Here is a 19,216-nt window from a genome sequence, read left to right as displayed (position 1 = left end):
CAATTGAGTCCACTTTCATGAACTACAAAAGATGAATTGCACAAGAATATATTTTTGAATGTTTCTGAACTGGTGTATATGGAGCTGCTGAAGTGACATGGAAAAAATATGAGATGGGAGAAAAAAATAGATTTCAATGTTTTTGTGTTCCCCTGAGAAATGTGTTCACTCAATATTTTGTGAGCGAACGGAAAGTTTCTTGGGGAACGCAAACATTTTGCGAGCAATTTTTGGGTGACTATAACCTTTACAACTGGACCTCTGATTTATGATGGTCTTTTGGTCAATTCAGTTCAGACAAGCCAAATCAATGTCCAAATCAACCCTAGGATCACACTGTCAAACAGCTCTGCTTTCTTTCTCACAAAACACACCACAAACTCACCTCTGAGATTTCATAGAGGAAGACAGTATGGCACAAATGCATAATTGAGATGCAGGAGGTGCAGTCTCAGGCTGGGAGAACACTTTGGTTTGACAGGATCCCAGGCTCAATAAATTGTGCCTGAAAACCAGACAGTGAGCTGGTTTATGACACCGATGCCTAAATTGACGTAATGTATTTGCGCACTATTCGGACGCAGCCAAGCAATTATATAAAGTAATGAATTTAATGCCGATACATAGTTGCATGAAAACTGCTGAGGTGTATTTGAAAGTTCAATAACAACAAGGAACATGACTTCCCAACCACACACAGAAAGCAACCAATCAATATACACACGCACACAGACATTGGAGAAACTGGGTCCTAAGGGACGCCTCTGTCTGGAACAGGTCTGCAACGCATGGCAATCAGCCAGATTGATGCAAGATAAAAAAGAAGATAAGAGATTTGGAAAGGGGGACTAAAGGAAAAAGAAAGGAGGGATGGAGGGTAAGATGAAGGCTGAGGTTAGACTGCAAGAGAAGAAAATTAGAAAATAACCTCATAAAAAAGCTCAGTGTTTAAAGGGATACTTCACCGTTTTTTCATATTAAACTATGTTATTCCCTTAACTAAGATGAGTTGATACATACCTCTGTCGTCTAAGTGCGTGCACTTAATCTCTCTGAGGCGGGGTGACATTCTGATAGCATTTAGCTTAGCACACTAATCACAGTTCATTCCTATGGAACCAAACAGAGATCAAGTTAGAAGCAACCAATCAACTCCACGTTTCCCCTATTTAAATACAGTTACACGAATAGTTGGACGATCAAGTATGGTGACACAAAATAATACGTGGCGCTTTTTTAACCGAGTTAAAAAGGAGAACTATAATGTATGGCGGAATAGCACTTCTGAGAGTACTTCAACTCGGCGCAGTAAAAAGTCCCGGCCGAAACATCTTCCCTCACATCTCCCCCTCCCTCTCTCATTTCCGTAAATAGAACCAACGTGATCTGCACGCCTGCATCAGTAGTAGTTTGAGCAGAGTTGACGAAGTACCAGTTTGTAGGAAGATAGTTTGAACAATCATGGTTATAATGTGCGTCGTAAAGGGTTGTGAGAACAAGGCGAAGGTATTTAGTGCCGTCATGTTTCACCGATTTCGGCGGAAAGCTTGGTTAGCTGATTTGAACATTAATGCAACAACATCGCTGGAGATTCTGAAGAAATGGCGTGTTTGCTCCGAGCATGTCACACAGGCGGACTATACCTCCACAGGATTACGCCTAAAGGATTCTGCCACACCGACAATAATCAAAGCAAGAACACAACAAAGTGGATCATCACCTAACACTGTAAGTGTCCGTTTGCATGGTATTTGGTTGTCCTGAAGTGCAGGTGGCAGTAACCTTAGCTTATCAAACTGTTGTTTAACCTAGTAAACACAAGTAACTTTGCTGCGAAATCAGTGCGCTTGTGAGACAGGCAATACAGAGTTTTTGACTGTTTGATGCACTTGAGAAGTGAGCTCAGAAATAAAAATGAAGTATAAGCCTAAGCCCGTAGTGTAACGTTATAACTTAGTGTCACCAAATCAACAGGCACTGTGTCAGCTTTCCAAGTGATCTTAAGTAAAAGACAAAAGCCAATATTAGTATACTTTAACATAGCAACGTTTAATATTACAGATGGAACATTCACGAGAACATCATAAAAACAAACAAACAGATTTTATGAGATGAACCTCTCAATATAGAAACCTGCAACCGCAGTGAGAAAATAAACATAAAAACTCCCCTTACACTATAAGCTTTAATGTCAATATGGTAATATGTGAAATGCTCGGAGCAAACACGCCATTTCTTCAGAATCTCCAGCGATGTTGTTGCATTAATGTTCAAATCAGCTAACCAAGCTTTCTGCCGAAATCGGTGAAACATGACGGCACTAAATACCTTCGCCTTGTTCTCACAACCCTTTACGACGCACATTATAACCATGATTGTTCAAACTATCTTCCTACAAACTGGTACTTCGTCAACTCTGCTCAAACTACTACTGATGCAGGCGTGCAGATCACGTTGGTTCTATTTACGGAAATGAGAGAGGGAGGGGGAGATGTGAGGGAAGATGTTTCGGCCGGGACTTTTTACTGCGCCGAGTTGAAGTACTTTCAGAAGTGCTATTCCGCCATACATTATAGTTCTCCTTTTTAACTCGGTTAAAAAAGCGCCACGTATTATTTTGTGTCACCATACTTGATCGTCCAACTATTCGTGTAACTGTATTTAAATAGGGGAAACGTGGAGTTGATTGGTTGCTTCTAACTTGATCTCTGTTTGGTTCCATAGGAATGAACTGTGATTAGTGTGCTAAGCTAAATGCTATCAGAATGTCACCCCGCCTCAGAGAGATTAAGTGCACGCACTCAGACGACAGAGGTATGTATCAACTCATCTTAGTTAAGGGAATAACATAGTTTAATATGAAAAAACGGTGAAGTATCCCTTTAAGAGGACACACAGCTATCTTGTCGTTTGTTTTCATTGGTCTTAATGTTCAATCTGTCTCCTGTTACATTCATCCTCTCGATTGCTTCATATTTCATTTCTTTACTTTCCATTTTACAATTTCCTTAGGTGATGTTCATCTATTGATCTGTCCATCCTCTCACATGGCCTAAATATAGGCTACAATGTTTCTTTGTTCTTTCTCACACTGTTTATCATGGTGGGACATTTTTATTGACTTCTATTGTTTTTAGATAGATAATTAGATAATTATATTTTCCTAAATCTTTCTAGAAACCAGCCTTAAAACTATGCATCATTGTTTAAGCTTATGAATGGGAAAAATAATATCTGATTGCTGTCATAAAATATGCCTTATAGCAAAACTATGTAACTTTTTTTGTGCTAAAAATGTACAAAATATATATGAGTACATCATGAATCCACTTTGTCGTATCCTGAATCACTAAGGTACATTTATAATTTTGGACTATTTTAGTCTGGTTCGGGTCGGCAGCACTGTGGAGTAGCCAGTACCTGCATGACTATAGCCATAGAAATAAACAGAGAGAAGTATCTCTTCCGCAAGATGCATGTTTTGTTTTGTTTGTTAACTGCTAGGACAGCAAAAGGGACCTAGTGTTGATTTAAATCTTGCTCTGCATATCTTCTTTTCTCAACTGTACATGAAACTCAACAATCAACTTTCAATCTATTTCTTTTTTCCACAACTGTGATTAATACACAGGTTTATGCTGCCTCTGCAAATTAAAAATAGATAATATAAGGCTCTTCAATTGCGACTTCACAAAAAAAAAAAAAAAATTGCCCACACTAGCACAAAAGTACCTTCCCCTGAAAAAAACACAAAAACTGCCGATCTCATGGCTGGTATCCCACTGTGAATCTTTTTCTCTTTGTATGTCACAATAAAATATCCTATTATTTAATTTATTTTAAACATATGTTTTCTTTTCTTTCTTAACCTTTAGCTCAAAAGTGCTATGCAAAATAAATAAATAAAAAACACTCCTTATTTTAAGGGAACTGCATATACATCCATTAAAAAACACATTGGAACCAATTGTTTACATCAAAAATTTGCTTGCAGATGCCATTTGGTTTGATATGTTTTAATCTAATAGTGACCTTTTAAAAGGATTTCTTATCAGTGTCACCATATCAACATGTCGCACAACCACAACAACCGTTCAAAAGTTTGTAGTCTGTAAGATTATTTCTTTCTTTCTTTTTGAAAGAAAGTAATACTTATTTCATTGTAAATTCATGAATTATTTGACAAACGTTTCCAAAATAAATTCTGTTTCTTTGAACTTTGAGAATGTTAATGGAGAAGTACAGAGAGAGTCAGAAAGAGCTGCATCGTGTCTTTGCAGATTTAGAGAAAGCATATGACCGTGCCAAGAGAGAAGCTGTGGTATTGTATGAGGAGGTCTGGAGTGGCAGAGATGATGTTAGAGTGGTCCAGGATATGTATGAGAGCATTAGGACAGTGGTAAGGTGTGCACGATATACCGGTACTAGAAACGTATTGCGATACCCTGCTATTACAAACGGTACGATATGGACTTTTATTAGTACCGGTACTTTAAGGAGGACAACGCTAATATGAGCTGCATTTCTTAAAGGGTTACTTCAGCGATTAGCATATGGCAGGGCTATTCAAATCTTACCCTGGAGGGCCAATGCTGTGCAGAGTTTAGCTCCAACCCTAATCAAACACACCTGAACTTGCTAATCAATGTCTTCAAGATCATTAGAAAATCACAGGTGGGTGTGTTTGATCAGGGTTGGAGCTAAACTCTGCACCGCATTGGTCCTCCAGGGTAAGATTTGAATAGCCCTGGCATATGGCTTTGTATCAGTAGAAACCCTGGAGTATATTCAAATGATTGTGCTTTCCCCCCTCATAGCCCCCTGAGACTAGAGATTTCTGAATTTTATTTCTGGAAAAATTCCTCCTATGATGCAAATTGACGATATTATATATAAAAAATTGTGGGCGGGGCTAAGTTCTGCTGGCATCCAGGCTAGCCAGACCTACTATTCTGTGATTAATGTTAAGCAAACAATGTAAAATAGAAAACCACCACATGCTTGGCTAAATAACTAAAATATATTTATTTTAAAAAATCGGTGTATAGTTAAATTATAGAGTGAAGACCAAGTAAGCAGTTTTATATTTGTTTATTTAATTTCTTTCTTGACTTGCTACTGTTAAATAGACCTAATAAGGCTGAAAAATAAAGCACTGTTTTTGTCATATTGTTTGTAATTTAAATGTATAGCTTATTTTTAAAAACAGATACAATTAAAAATCTATATTATAATTAAAAGATTACATTTAAAGAAGATTAAATTGCTCGTATCATATAAGATTTTGGTCAACCCAACCTGTTGAGAAGTGAAAGGTTAGTGAATGATTGATAATGTGATCTCTGTAAAGATCTTCACACTGGCATGTAGTTATTAGAGCAATAACAGAAGGGAATGGGCAAAAACCAGGGCAGGAACATGCTAGCCAAGTGAATTTTTTGTAAAAATAATAAGTTCTGTTGTCATATTATTCATATGATCTGTTTTTTGTTTGTTTTTCTACCGTGGTATCGATTTAGTACTGGTATCGAGGTATTTTAGTCTGGTATCGTATCGAAGTCAAAAATGTTGGTATCGTGACAACACTAGTGTGCCGTAGATGAGAGAAAGGACTTCACGGTGAAGGTGGGACTGCATCGGCTCTGAGCCCCTTCTTGTTTGCGGTGGTGATGGACAGGCTGACAGATGAGGTCAGACAGGAATCTCCATGGACTATGATGTTTGCGGATGACATTGTGATCTGTAGTGAGAGCAGGGAGCAGGTGGAGGAAAGTCTAGAGAGGTGGAGGTTTGCTCTGGAGAGAAGAGGAATGAAGGTTAGTCGCAGCAAGACAGAATACTTGTGTGAATGAGAGAGAAACAAGTGGAACAGTGAGGTTACAGGAAGAAGAGGGAAAGAAGGTGCAGGATTTTAAGTACTTAGGGTCAACAGTCCAGAGCAATGGGGAGTGTGGAAAAGAGGTGAAGAAGCGTGTGCAGGCAGGTTGGAATGGGTGGCGAAAAGTGTCAGGTCTGTTGTGTGATAAAAGTGTACCAGGAAGAAAGAAAGGAAAGGTGTACAGGATAGTATAGAGAAACCAGCGATGTTGTATGGTTTGGTTTGGAGGCAGTTGCACTGAGGAAAAGACAGGAGGAAGAGCTAGAGGTAGCAGAGCTGAAGATGTTGAGTTTCTCTTTGGGAGTGATGAGGATGGACAGGATCAGGAATGGGTACATCAGAGGGACAGCACATGCGAGATGTTTTGGAGACAAAGTTAGGGAGGCCAGGTTAAGATGGTTTGGACATGTTCAGAGAAGGGAGAGTGAATATATTGGTAAAAGGATGCTGAGGTTAGAGCTACCAGGCAGGAGGTCTGAAAGAAGAGGATACAGGGGATAGGAATAGATGGAGGCAGATGATTCGCTGTTGCGACCCCATATTAAAATAATGATTTCTGACGGATTACGTGAGACTGCTGAAAATTCAGCTTTGTAAGCACAGGAAAAAACATTGAGAACATTTGAAAATACATTAACATAGAAAACAGTTATTTTAATACGGTTACATAATATAATATAAATATATGATTTTTTTTTTTTTCTTACCCAAACTTTTGAGCTGTATTAAAGTAAATGTGCAAATTAATAGTGCAGATATCATTATTGTACATTCAATAATTGTGACATTGTGTTGTGGTGTCAATAAAATCATATCCACCTAGCCTACTGCGTTTTTTAATTATGAGTGGCACTTACGGTTTGGGGATCTTCAAAAAGACTGAAACTAATCATTTTAAATCATAAGGTTGAATCATAAGGTAAATCAATAAAGCTTATTTGACTGAATGAGTTGTCAATTTTCCTTGATGTTTTATATTTTGACATCATGAGAATAATGTACTTGGTATTTTAACGTGATATGTTATAACAAGAATATATATGGCAAGAGCTCTTTTGAGTTGCTGCCTTCTTTTGTCTTATGATTATTTTATTTCCCCCCTTTGCATTCCACTGTAATTGTATGACCAGAACAACATATTCTCCACATTTGTTGACTGTTCTCCTGATTAAATTTATGTTGAGTCAAGTCACCTTTATTTATATAGCGCTTTTTACAACAAATTCCTTCAAAGCTGCTTCACAGTGATAATAGGAAATTCATTTTGATTTAGAAGAAAATCTAAAGTAAGTTTTTGATTGATTAATTTCTGTTGTAAAAACAGATTAGGTATTTAATTTGGTGCCACTTAAACAACACCACCTTTAACTTAATCCGCATGGCAACAGTACTTGGTGGCATATATTTACAATATATAGATGCAGGAAAGCATAAGGATTTGAGCGAGATTGACAAGGGCCAATTTGTGATGGCTAGATGACTGGGACAGAGCATCTCCAAAATTGCAGCTCTTGTGGGGTGTCCCCCCACTACAGTGGTCAGCATCTATCAAAAGTGCTCCAAGGAAGGAACAGTGGTTAACCGGCGACATGGTCATGGGCGAACAAGGCTCATTGCTGCACATGGGGAGCGAAGGCTGTGGTCTGATCAAACAGATGAGCTACTTTAGCTTAAAGTTAATGCTGGCTCTGATAGAAAGGTGTCAGAATACACAGTACATCACAGTTTGTTGTGTATGAGGCTCCATAGCCACAGACCAGTCAGGGTGCCCATGCTGACCCCTGTCCACCACTGAAAGCGCCAACAGTGGTGCCAAATGTGAGCATCGGAACTGGACCACAGAGCGATGGAAGAAGGTGGCCTGGTCTGATGAATCACATTTTCTTTTACATCATGTGGATGGCCGGATGCATGTGCAATGCTTACCTGGGGAATACATGGCACCAGGATGCACTATGACAAGCTGGCTATGTGAGGCAATGCGATGCTTTGGGCAATGTTCTGCTAGGAAACCTTCTGCCATCCATGTGGATGTTACTTTGACACGTACCACCTAAGCATTGTTGCAGACCATGTACTCCCTTTGATGGAAACGCTATTCCTTGATGGCTGTGGCATTTTTCTGCAGGATAATGCACCCTGCCACAAAGCAAAATGTTTCAGGAATGGTACAACGAGTTTGAGGTTTGACTTGGCATCCACATTCCCCAGATCTAAAATCCAATTGTGCATTTGTGGGATGTGCAGAACAATAAAGTCTTATCCATGGAGGCCCTAGTACCTCGCAACTTACAAGACGTTCTACTAACATCTTGGTGCCAGATACCACAGCACACCTTCAGGGGTCTAGTGATGTCCATTCCTCGACGGGTCAGTGCTATATTGGCAGCAAAAGGCGGATTAACACAATCATCATAATGTTATGCCTGATCAGTGTATATTAATACAGTGATATTTAATATGTTTGTTATTGCTGTGGAAAGAATAAAACTTTCTGGGTTATTCATGGTCTGTTGGAAATACCTTGTTGATGCTTTTATACTTTTAAATGTCCGATGGTTGAAGGGTTAGTAGAGTAATGTCTTCTCATTGTACCCAGTTAAAAAAATTTTTTTTTTTTAACTAATTGTTTACTGCTTAATGGAAGTTTAACCTAATTTGTGCCAAGCATCATGGGGCGTAGAGATAAGCTGGATAGGGCTAAAGAAAATCCATCATAAAATTATATAATCCATAACATTTTACCAAGGTCCACTTACTTGGAAATGTATGCCCTCGCCGCTGGTATAAATCAACATGGAAACTATTTGCAGAGGCTAATCAGGAAGTCTGTACATTTGCATCTGTTGGCTTCCTCTCAGTTTTTGGGGAAAGGACTGCAGGACTGCCAGCTGCCAAGATCAGTCTAGATGACATTGAACCATCAAACACCCTCACAACTGTAATGTCATATTCCACAAATCATTCCAGTCTCTCTGTCTTAAATCAACGCTTTAATTCATTGCGGCCTTGGAGATGCTAAAAAGCCAGTTTTATGGGTGCTAAAAATAGCACGGCTACCCTATTTATGTTGCTTAGGTCTGTCTTGCCAACAAAAACTGTGGAAGCGTCCGCTCGAAAGCTGCCCTCTTGTCACACTGCCGCTGATCTATCCGTACTTGCTGCCAAGTGTCTCTGTATAAGACTTTAGTGTCTTTGTATAACACTCTGTGTGTGTGTGTGTGGGGGGGATATCAGGACACAAATGTGTATAATGGCATGGGTATGACATGAGCATTACAACGAGAGGGTGAAATATGAGGACATTACCCATGTACCCACTTTTCAAAATGCTTATAAATCATACAGGATACGTTTTTATGAGTAAAAATGCAGAATGTTTCCTGTGATGGGTAGGTTTAGGGGCAGGGGGCAGTGTAGGGGGATATAAAATACAGTTTGTACAGTATAAAAACAATTACGCCTGTGGAATGTCCCCACATTTCACAAAAACAAATGTGTATGTGTGTGTGTGTGTGGTCTATATGTAAAATACACCAAAGCCTAGGGTCATGTGTTTTGATTTTCAGCCTCTCACATTCTAAACCTAGACCACTGAAATATGAAGTGAAGCAATCTACAGGGGGAGGTATGTGGGACACAGATGAAGGTATGGGGAAGAGATGCAACACACAGCTAAAAGACACAAGGTTTTTTTTAATCTATTTAAGAGGCTGTTTTAATATAGCACTGTTCTAATTGAGAGCGCATGAGAGACGTACCCCATGTTTATGGAAAACACAGAGCAAAAGGCAGTGGCATAAGAGAAAGAGTGGGGAAGAGAGAAAGAAAGAAAGAGAGTCACTTTTGAACATATGTTTTTTTGTAAATTTAGAGAATATGAGAGAACAAATGAGCTTCTAATTTCAGGGCTCAACAGTAATAATAACCGTCTGTCCCAGGGACAATCTAAGAGCATTTCAGGCCAATTCATAAAACTATCCTAGTATGGTATTTTACTTACTTATTGGATCTTTTTAATTAATACAATTATTATTTTATGCCACTAAAATTGTTTCCAGGCAATGTTCTCCAGCATAATTTGAGGATGATCCAAAGAACTTGTGCTTCAACAGAGACAAGAACATCACATGAGAATCACATAAAAGATTACATGAAGATTTTCAATGTCTGCAACATATCTGTTGCATAGATTGAGGGTTTAGTAGTGCATCTTGTGCATGTGAGTGTTTGTTTGTGCCTTTCTCTAGCACTCGCAGTGTGACAGACTCCCTGGGCCCATATTTAGTTACAGCTGATAACTCCCAGACCAAAGACAAAAAAGAGAAAGTGAGAGAGAGAAGAGAGTGAGGGGAAAAGAGTGAGAGAAATGAGGTGAGATTGCATTTTCTGTCAGTAACCTGTTATCTCACGTCTCCCCGCTGCTTCGGCTGCCAGAATGAGTGGGTGAGGAATGAGAGTGGAAGCCTCCACACCCCTAAAGCGCAACAGAAATCGTGACTGGATTGCATTGCCACTCTGTGTTCATTTTTAAGCGGTCCCACCGTGACGCAAAACACAGAAACAAAGACACACTCTTCTACACACCAGAGACCTGCAGCCTATGACACAAGTTTTTGTGCTAACAATGCCACGGTGGAAAAGAACATGTTCTTTCTAAGGTGAACTATATTCAGGTAGTATTATTTACTCCTATTTCCAGGAACAACTTTAAATATATTATTTGTAACCGTTCATAGCATTGCAAATAAAAGTTTGGAAACACTCTTAATTTACCTGTACAACTTTTTGGAAAATCTTGATTGTTATTGGAAGATTTATCCTTTTTCTGTTGAAGCATCCCATAGCCAAAGGATGGCTTCATTTGAAACTTAATGTTTTTAAAAGTCTCTTATGCTCATCAAGCCTCCATTCATTTTCTATTTTAATATAATTTAAAATAAAATGTATTCCTGTGCTTACAAAGCTGAATTTCCAGCATCATTACTCCAGTCTTCAGTCACATGAACCTTTAGAAATCATTCTAATGTGCTGATTTCATAGCTATTATCAATGTTGGAAACATCAAACAGGAAACAGTGCTTATTATTTTTTGGAACCTGTGATACTTTTTTCCGGAATAATTTATAAATAAACAGATCAAAAGAACAGCATTTATTCAAAATCCAACACTGATAATAAATCAGCATTATAGAATGATTTCTGAAGGATTATGTGACACTGAAGACTAGAATAATGGCTGATGAAAATTCAGCTTTGCATCATAGAAATAAATAATATTTTAAAGTACATTCAAATAGAAAACCATTACTTTAAATTGTAATAATACTTCACAATATTATAATATTTTCCTGTATTTCTGATCATAATATAGTTCTTTCAAAATGTTTCCAAACTTTTGACTGGTACTGTGTGTGTATATTATATATATATATATATATATATATATATATATATATATATATATATATATATATATATATATATATATATATATATATATATATATATATATATATATCAAGGCTTAGAGAAACTTGTTCATGCTTTCATCACCAGTAGGGTGGACTATTGTAATGGCCTTCTCACCGGCCTTCCCAAAAAGACCATTAGACAGCTGCAGCTCATACAGAACGCTGCTGCCAGGATTCTGAGCAGAACCAGAAAATATGACCATATCACACCAGTCCTCAGGTCTTTGCACTGGCTTCCAGTTACATTTAGGATCGATTTTAAAGTACTACTACTTGTTTATAAATCTCTCAATGACCTAGGACCTCAATACATTGCAGATATGCTGATTAAATACAAACCCAACAGATCACTCAGATCAGCAGGATCAAATCAGTTAGAAATACCAAGAGTTCACTCAAAGCAAGGAGAGTCTGCCTTTAGCTAATATGCCAGCCGTAGTTGGAACCAGCTTCCTGAACAGATCAGATGTGCTCCAACAGTAGCCACATTCAAATCCAGACTCAAAACACATCTGTTTAGCTGTGCATTTACTGAATGAGCACTGTGCCACTGTACGTCCGACTGATTGCACCTTATCTATGCATCATTTTTTAAATTCTTTTTATAACTGTTTTAGTTTACCTTTGTTCTTTTCTTTGGTTATCATCATTTTATTATTTTTAATTCTTTTTACATTGTATTCTTTTTCTTATGCATTTTTTATCCCTATTTTAATTCCTTTCTATGTAAAGCACTTTGAATTGCCATTGTGTATGAAATGTGCTATATAAATAAAATTGCCTTGCCTATATATATATATATATATATATATATATATATATATATATATATATATATATATATATATATATATATGATTTTTGCTATTCTGTTTGGTGCTACTAGTGGCAGAAATACATCAACTTGATGGTCTCCAATTATAAGCTAAAGTCAGTAGACTGACAAGTTTGTGAGAAGCATATTCCCACTCAGAATACAAGAATATAACCACGGCTTTTACGTCACTACAACAGCAAAAATCTTTGCCAAACACCACAGCTGTTTTCCCCTCTTTTTGCCTTATTAATGTTTCCATCTTGGTCTGAGATTGTTCTCTTTCCATTGCAGATTTTCAAGCAATGTTTTCTCTGGAGCTCATGGTTTTCACATTCACTAACTGCTGTCAAACACAACCACACACACAGGGTCCAAATGAAGCAGGTGCCATCACTATGTCCATCAATGTGTCCACCACTGTGGCTCTAACATACACGTCCTCTCCACACACATACCTACATGACCTGACCTTTATTCTCGGAGATATGATAGGAGATGCATATTTTGAGTGAGTCTGAGAAGACATGCTGCCTGAAAGCTTTAGAGGAGGCATGGAAACAAACTAGATCTCAGGTGGATTTTGTTTAACCTATCAAGCAAATTACAAAAGTAAGATCACAATAAATAAAAATAAAAATCATAGATTAAGTAATAATAATAAAATATGAATGGTGTGGGTGTATTTCATCACTAAAATGTGGATCATAATTGACATTTCATATGGAACAAGGCCATGCTGTTGATCATTTCAATTCATAGAACTAGCATTGACATTAAACTAATTGCGCAAAATTACAGTCAACTTAAATGTCACCAAATGACTAAACATGTCAAAACACGTGATTGGTGCTTTTTGATGGACTTTTTTCTAGTTCACATTCATCAAACCCAAGACATTTAAAAACGCAACAAATTCTTTAATACTCACTCCCATTGTTTTCGCCGGGCTTGTGGAGTGCTCTGCAATTTATGGGATTGGTGGGCTTTGATGACATCACGGTGGTCCACTAGGCCTCCTCTCCTTCTGACAGGAGGAACCAGAGAGTCACTGGGCATCAAAGAGTAAAGTGTCCCATCTGTCACCAGGGTTTCCCCTCCATTTGTTTTGCTGTAGTCAAAGGAGTTAACCTGGCATGCTTCATCACTCATGTCATACACAGTATGAAAGTAGGTTGGGTTGGCGCAAACACTGCTCCCGCTGGTAGGAGGATGACAGCGCAGTTTGTGGCCCTGTGGCTGCACTCTCCCACCCTTCCGCAAGGATGGCGCTCTCTCCATGATGACTGAGCTGTCTGCATACATGGGAGACAGCATGGCTCTATAGGGCAAAAAGAAGAGAGGTAAATACAAAAATGCTTTTTTTGTTTTGTGTTATTGTTTATTGAATATGTATACAGATATGAGAATATGGATACAGATATAAGAATGTATACTGAAGTTAAATTCAACAACCTTTTTTTATGATGACTAATAATGAATTTAAAGGTGCACTGTACATTTTTGTGGCAACCGCCCACCCCGCCTTTTCGAAGCACAGAAAAACTACGGTGGGCGACACAGGACAAAGATGTCGTTGTCTGAGACAGCAGACAGTAGCTAGTGCTCTGTCAAGCAGTTTGTCTGTTTAGGGCTAATGTAGAAACATGGAAGTGCAAAATGGTGACTTCATTGCAAGGGTACGCGTAGATAGAAATGGCTGATGCTAAGGTAATAAAAACATAGTGGTACATTATACAAGGTCTTTATACGCCACTGAAAACAGTTATGTATATTATATTGCATTTCTGTCAATAGGTACTTAAGGCATAATAAGCTATTCATTTATAAAGTCGTTGATATGTTTGTATGACATTTATTATTATAGTATTGGCAATTGTACCAATTATTCATAAATGTAAATGTGCATAACATTTTATTTTTTGAAAAATACTTAAGTTGTGATGTTCATGATGCAAATAATTATTATAATAATGACAGCAAAAAAAAAAGAAAAAAAAAAAGAAGAAGGGCGGTGAAGGGGAAAATAGGTGACATGTAATAAAATGAGAAATGGAAGCAGATGGAAGAAAAAGCACCAAGGGAGGTTTAATTAAAAAGGGCTGCATAGATGGTTAGAAAAAATTGCAATAGACCAACGTCAGGTGAAAATAAATGATGCACTCTCCGGTACTACAATATGCTGACAGTGTTTGAAGAATTTGTCCGCTGTGACACGGGTGGAGGAATAAAGTAATTTAAAGTGACACATTCACACTCAACACTTTCAATAACACACACGTGCACAAGATCAAAAGGCAGACCTATAGACAGGTGTTTATGCTTTTGGGAGTCCTGGAGCTCTTTGAAATGAGCCACATGGGCCAGTAACACTTCTACACTTCTATTTCCAAAAGCAAAGCATTGAAAAGGTGTCAAATGCTGTAGTGACCTTCCCCAAAGTACATAGAGTAGATAAAAAGAAAGGCACAGATGGAGTAAAGCACAGGGAAAGATAAGCACACTGGATAAAATGTGAATGGAATACATTCACACTACAGCCCTTATTGTTGCTGTGCTCTTTGTTGACAGGCGGGATTTGCTGTCAGGCTGTGATTAGGAGGGACACAGCTTGTCTCAATGATCAGACACTAAAGATGGAACTAACTAAGTCTGCCTCTTTATTTTTGGCCAATGGAGAGGAAAGCCAAAGCAATACGCATGCCAGTTGCAACAGCCAATATATTCAGTGAGGTGAAGGAGAACCAGAAGACATCCTGAAAGGCCGTCACGCAGTTTAAGGTCCATTCCTGGAGGCAACAGCATTGTGATGTTCATGTTTTTGTATTTTTCGTCAGGAACACATCACTTCCTCATTTAAAGGGTGTGATGCATTGGCTGCTTCCTGGACAAGACAAAAGAATCCTTCTTTGCTTTGTCTGCTAAAGCGACAACGCTATAAATCTCACTGTAATGGCGTGATAAGGCATAAGCATAGCCACAAAAGGTAGTAAGATCCAATTTTGGGTGATTTCATTTTCATCATTGTGTTACTGCAAGTGGCTGTTTGTGTGGGTTGGTTCTCCATTGCACCAGCCCACAGACAACCTCACCGTTGTGTGGGTGTGTATGAATACATGCAATTAGAGTGACATTTGCAAAGTTCTCCAAAACCATACAAACTTACCCATAAAAATAATGGCCACCAGAATCCCTACTCAAAGATGTCAAGTATCAAACCCTGGGATAGTTTTACTGGATTGAACTAGATTAAACTATATTAGGCATTTTATAGGGCTGCATATAAAAACATTTATTTTATAGTGAACTGTAATCAAAAACGTTTGATGAAATTTAAAGTCTCAGCAAATTCTGCTGCTGACATGAGTATTGTTAAATAGAAGGCCAGAGGAAAATGTTTGAACACAATAAAATTATTTGCTGCATTTAGCACCCTTCAGAGCATAAATAATAGGCTACCTGCTGAGTGAACACTGGCTGTAAGCCATCACACAACAGCAAAAGTCTGTGTTAAACATGAACAAAAAAAGTACTGCTCTGTGAATATCAAACATAGTACTTTGATATTCTATAGTTTTTACATTGTACTCCAAGGTAGTTAAAAGAATACCACAGTATTGCCATGGCAAATGACCGATACCATGGTATTTAATGGTACGTTTCAACCAAAGAAAGATGAAATATTCTTCTGTGGTGTTAAATATTGGTTTATGTACCAAAGTTATAAATAGATAGATTTTTTTAAGACAGACATTTTTAAGAAAATATAGGCTATATTTAGATTTTAAGACAGACATTTTTTTTTTAAAGAAAATACAGGCTATACCTACATTTACAGAGAAAAAATATTCCGTATTAAACATATCGTACTGTCTATAAAAAAAAATACACGATTCTGAACAAACACTTTCCTCGACACTTACCAGAAAGGTTTGTGTTTTTACGAAGAATATCCTTGAATCTGGACCCGTCCGGATTACCTGTAGTTTACAACTGACAAAACTAACAATAAAACTCCATAAACTGAATGGTCCGAGGTCCGTTTTCTCAGAGCAGGAGGTCATTTCCATCTTCAAGCTCGGAACATTCTGTCTTTAAGTATTTTTGTTGGACAAAACAGATAATTAGTATTTTCTCTCAGTGTAATATCTGTATTCCAGTCAGATGTCACAGCCCTTGAAGGCTCTCGAGAAAACGACTATACGTGGCGCGAGACCCGCATGCACTTGTACGAGGAGTCTCGCACTGTGCGCGCGTTACGCATACGTGACTGTACTGGCACCGAGAGCTGAGTGTCGCGCGGATTAAAAGTACGCGTTTTGACTGATGCTGCTGCGCGGTGGGTGAGAGACTGTGTCGTTGTGTAATTTTTCTTCCTTCCGCGGGTTTATTATGAGAGTGTAGATATTATTATTCATTAGGAAACTGTAGAGACAAATTTCACGAATCAGTTGGTGGACGACGAAAAATATATTCAGAAACAACCTTTCATATAATAATTACTAAGAAAATGATCATTATCGGGCATGCTTAGCATTGTGAATTAGCCAATAAACGTGATCAGACCTAAGAAAATGTCAGATCACGGTAAAATGCTGATTGTGTGTCTTACCCAGCTCTGACCATATAGTGACATAAAACATTCCTCAAAAGAAATTAAAATTATATGTACAAAAGATTAAATAAGTAATATATAAAAAATATTTCAGAGTCCTGGACACACGCTCATGTTTAAATGTATATTTGTCACCAGAATACACTAATAAATCATAACATTGCGAGAAAAGTGCTCAGACCATTGTGGTGCTATAATGGGTTAAAAAAAAAATTTTTTTTTTTTTTTTACAATTTGCCAAAGACACAGCCCAGGTTTTATAAAGCCAACAGTCAAAATGCACATTGCTCCTATTAGAGGGAAAAACAATACTTCATGAATTGCCAGTTGTTCCTTAAATCCTTTAGGCCTGTGAAGAATCCATCTTGCAAACACTGAGATGAATGAATCTGGCACGTCTGTATAGTGCTGTAAATCTGTTTAGCACCAGTTTCTTACAGCACAAAACTAAATCTTTCTAAATAAAAAGGTTAATAAACTTCTGTCCACACAGAAGCAGCAGCAGCAGGATGAATACATTAATATCACTCTCAAAAATCTCTCCTGCTAGTTATGCACATCAAAGTGACCTATTTAGCACTAATTACTTGTGTATATGAAAAATACAGCCACAAAGAAATGTTTGAAGCAGCGCACAAAAACAGTCATTTATTTCTCAAAATCATTCAGAGCATATTAATATTTTAGCATAGTGTGGTCACATACATACAAATCGGTAAGAGAAAACTTGAAAAGGTGAAACAGGAGCTAAACGCTGGTCAGTTTGACAGCCCCTGATTGGCCAGCTGGGCTGATGAGTGTATGTCCCTGCGTTCCAGAAGGACAGTGGGAGGATCAGCTGGTTCTCATACCGTCCCTGCTGAGATGGCTCACTGGGTCTGGATTATTTGTTACCACGGTGGCGACATGGGCTGCGGGTTCTGCAAATACGACATAACGACCGCCGATATGGACAGCCTGAAGGAACGAATGCATACCAGAAGGATTACAATTGAGAATTTCTTCAGGTACACTAACACTTGTGTTAATTAGATTAATGACAAACAAACAGCAACTCACATGAAGCTGCTCATCATTTGTTTGGTGTCTTCTGAGCTTCGTGAATTGGCGAAACTGATGAACGAGCAATAGACTGCAATCCATGCGCACCATTTAAGCTGCCAAAATACACAAACAATTTTGACTATTACATCACCGCTGAGAATCACTCTGCTCATGTTTGAATCATAAATAGTGAGTATTCATGAAGTAAACAGCAGCGTTGACTGTAAACAGCTGTTTTTGTAGATGAGAAAGAGGTCACCTTGAGCATCAGGCCACACATACTGAAGATCATGCCGAGCAGGTTCATGTAATCCGGTGTAGGGTCTTCCAATGTTGGGTTCGTTTCGGTATTAGGGGGCTTGTAGCTGTAAAGCAAACACAACATGCCTCGACTATTAATGCCATAAATGTCATTTAATGCATCAGTTTTAAATAAAATACAGAGATCACAAACATCACATGATTTTAATCGGAGATAGCCATGAAAACATACCTAGGTGAGCAAAATGCAACAGAAGCATTAGATAACATAAATATGCAGCAATAACTACTACTTAATTAATATTTGTACAGTTTAACACGTAACATAAAAAATGAAGATCTACTTTTAAATGCATTATCAGGTAAAAACCATACATCTATCTTCAGGGAAAATCTGCTTTAATCTCGACTAATCATTAGCCGAACTGCTGCTAACAGTGATGCTATCGAGAGCCGATCAAACCCCCCGTCACAAGAAATCAAAACGTGTTACACACGGACATAATACTCACCGAAAAATCTTATTCGGTCGTCTTGGGTCTGCCATGTTGTTTACGGTCATATTTTTTAAAATCTTAATACAATTAAAACTTCTTAGAGAGGTTTAGAAGCAGCACGTCAGCCAACAGCTGACCTGTGGAATTCTACTACGCCTCATTCTGTTGTATATAAAGCTGTACATGGTGCACTCGCGCCCCCTGCCACTAAGGAGTGTTAATACGTAATTGTAAGTGTGTGGAAAATTCACAGTCATACCAAGATATACTTTATACTTAACTGTGATAATGTAAGAAAATGTTGAAGGTGTCAGAATACGTTTTGGTTTGACTGTATATAACAGTGGTAACAATTCATTTAAAAATCTAAAAAATAATAATTAGCCTACTAGTACAGGTAGGCTAAGTTATTATTAAAATACAAATAGGTTAAGAAATGGTGATAAGTGCTAAAATTAAATAATTATAAGCATCCTGTATTATTTAAAAACATCACCATATAAGCAATTTTTTCAATTCAATTCAAGTCAAAACTCTCAAAATTCAAAATTATCCTATAAAAGAAGCATATTGCATTATTGCATATGTATTGCCTTCCATGATAAAAAAATTAACAATCGTTTTTAATATTTC

At 37.8% G+C, this 19,216-nt stretch overlaps 2 protein-coding genes across 2 annotated transcripts in view; both read right to left on the bottom strand.

Moving 5' to 3' along the window:
* Positions 1-16,430, bottom strand: part of cacna1ab (calcium channel, voltage-dependent, P/Q type, alpha 1A subunit, b) — a 162,040-nt gene extending 145,610 nt beyond the window's left edge. Inside the window, 2 exon segments of the mRNA XM_067432376.1 lie at positions 13,098-13,487; positions 16,090-16,430. Coding sequence (XP_067288477.1) covers positions 13,098-13,483 — 386 coding nt within the window. The 5' untranslated portion in view covers positions 13,484-13,487; positions 16,090-16,430.
* A 972-nt stretch (positions 16,431-17,402) lies between these two features.
* On the bottom strand, positions 17,403-18,758 carry wdr83os (WD repeat domain 83 opposite strand). Its single transcript, XM_067431085.1, has 4 exons — positions 18,599-18,758; positions 18,085-18,190; positions 17,841-17,938; positions 17,403-17,738 (listed from the first exon to the last, which is right to left on the bottom strand). The coding sequence occupies exons 1-4, from the start codon at positions 18,646-18,648 to the stop codon at positions 17,672-17,674; spliced, it is 321 nt and encodes a 106-aa protein (XP_067287186.1). The 5' UTR covers positions 18,649-18,758; the 3' UTR covers positions 17,403-17,671.
* Between the last annotated feature and the right edge of the window lie 458 nt (positions 18,759-19,216).

This window comes from Pseudorasbora parva, chromosome 22 (assembly GCF_024679245.1).
Source record: "Pseudorasbora parva isolate DD20220531a chromosome 22, ASM2467924v1, whole genome shotgun sequence".
NCBI classification, from domain to species: domain Eukaryota; kingdom Metazoa; phylum Chordata; class Actinopteri; order Cypriniformes; family Gobionidae; genus Pseudorasbora; species Pseudorasbora parva.
Note: the sequence above shows the minus strand (reverse complement) of the source record. Positions and strands in the feature narration are given on the sequence as shown.

Bases quoted from the DNA above. Each gene is read 5' to 3' on its own strand.
- wdr83os (XM_067431085.1), bottom strand. From the start codon at position 18,648: ATGACCGTAAACAACATGGCAGACCCAAGACGACCGAATAAGATTTTT. The intron at 18,191-18,598 runs GTGAGTATTATG...TTTGCTTTACAG, and splicing joins CGACCGAATAAGATTTTTCG to CTACAAGCCCCCTAATACCG. The intron at 17,939-18,084 runs GTGACCTCTTTC...GTATTTTGGCAG, and splicing joins TGTGTGGCCTGATGCTCAAG to CTTAAATGGTGCGCATGGAT.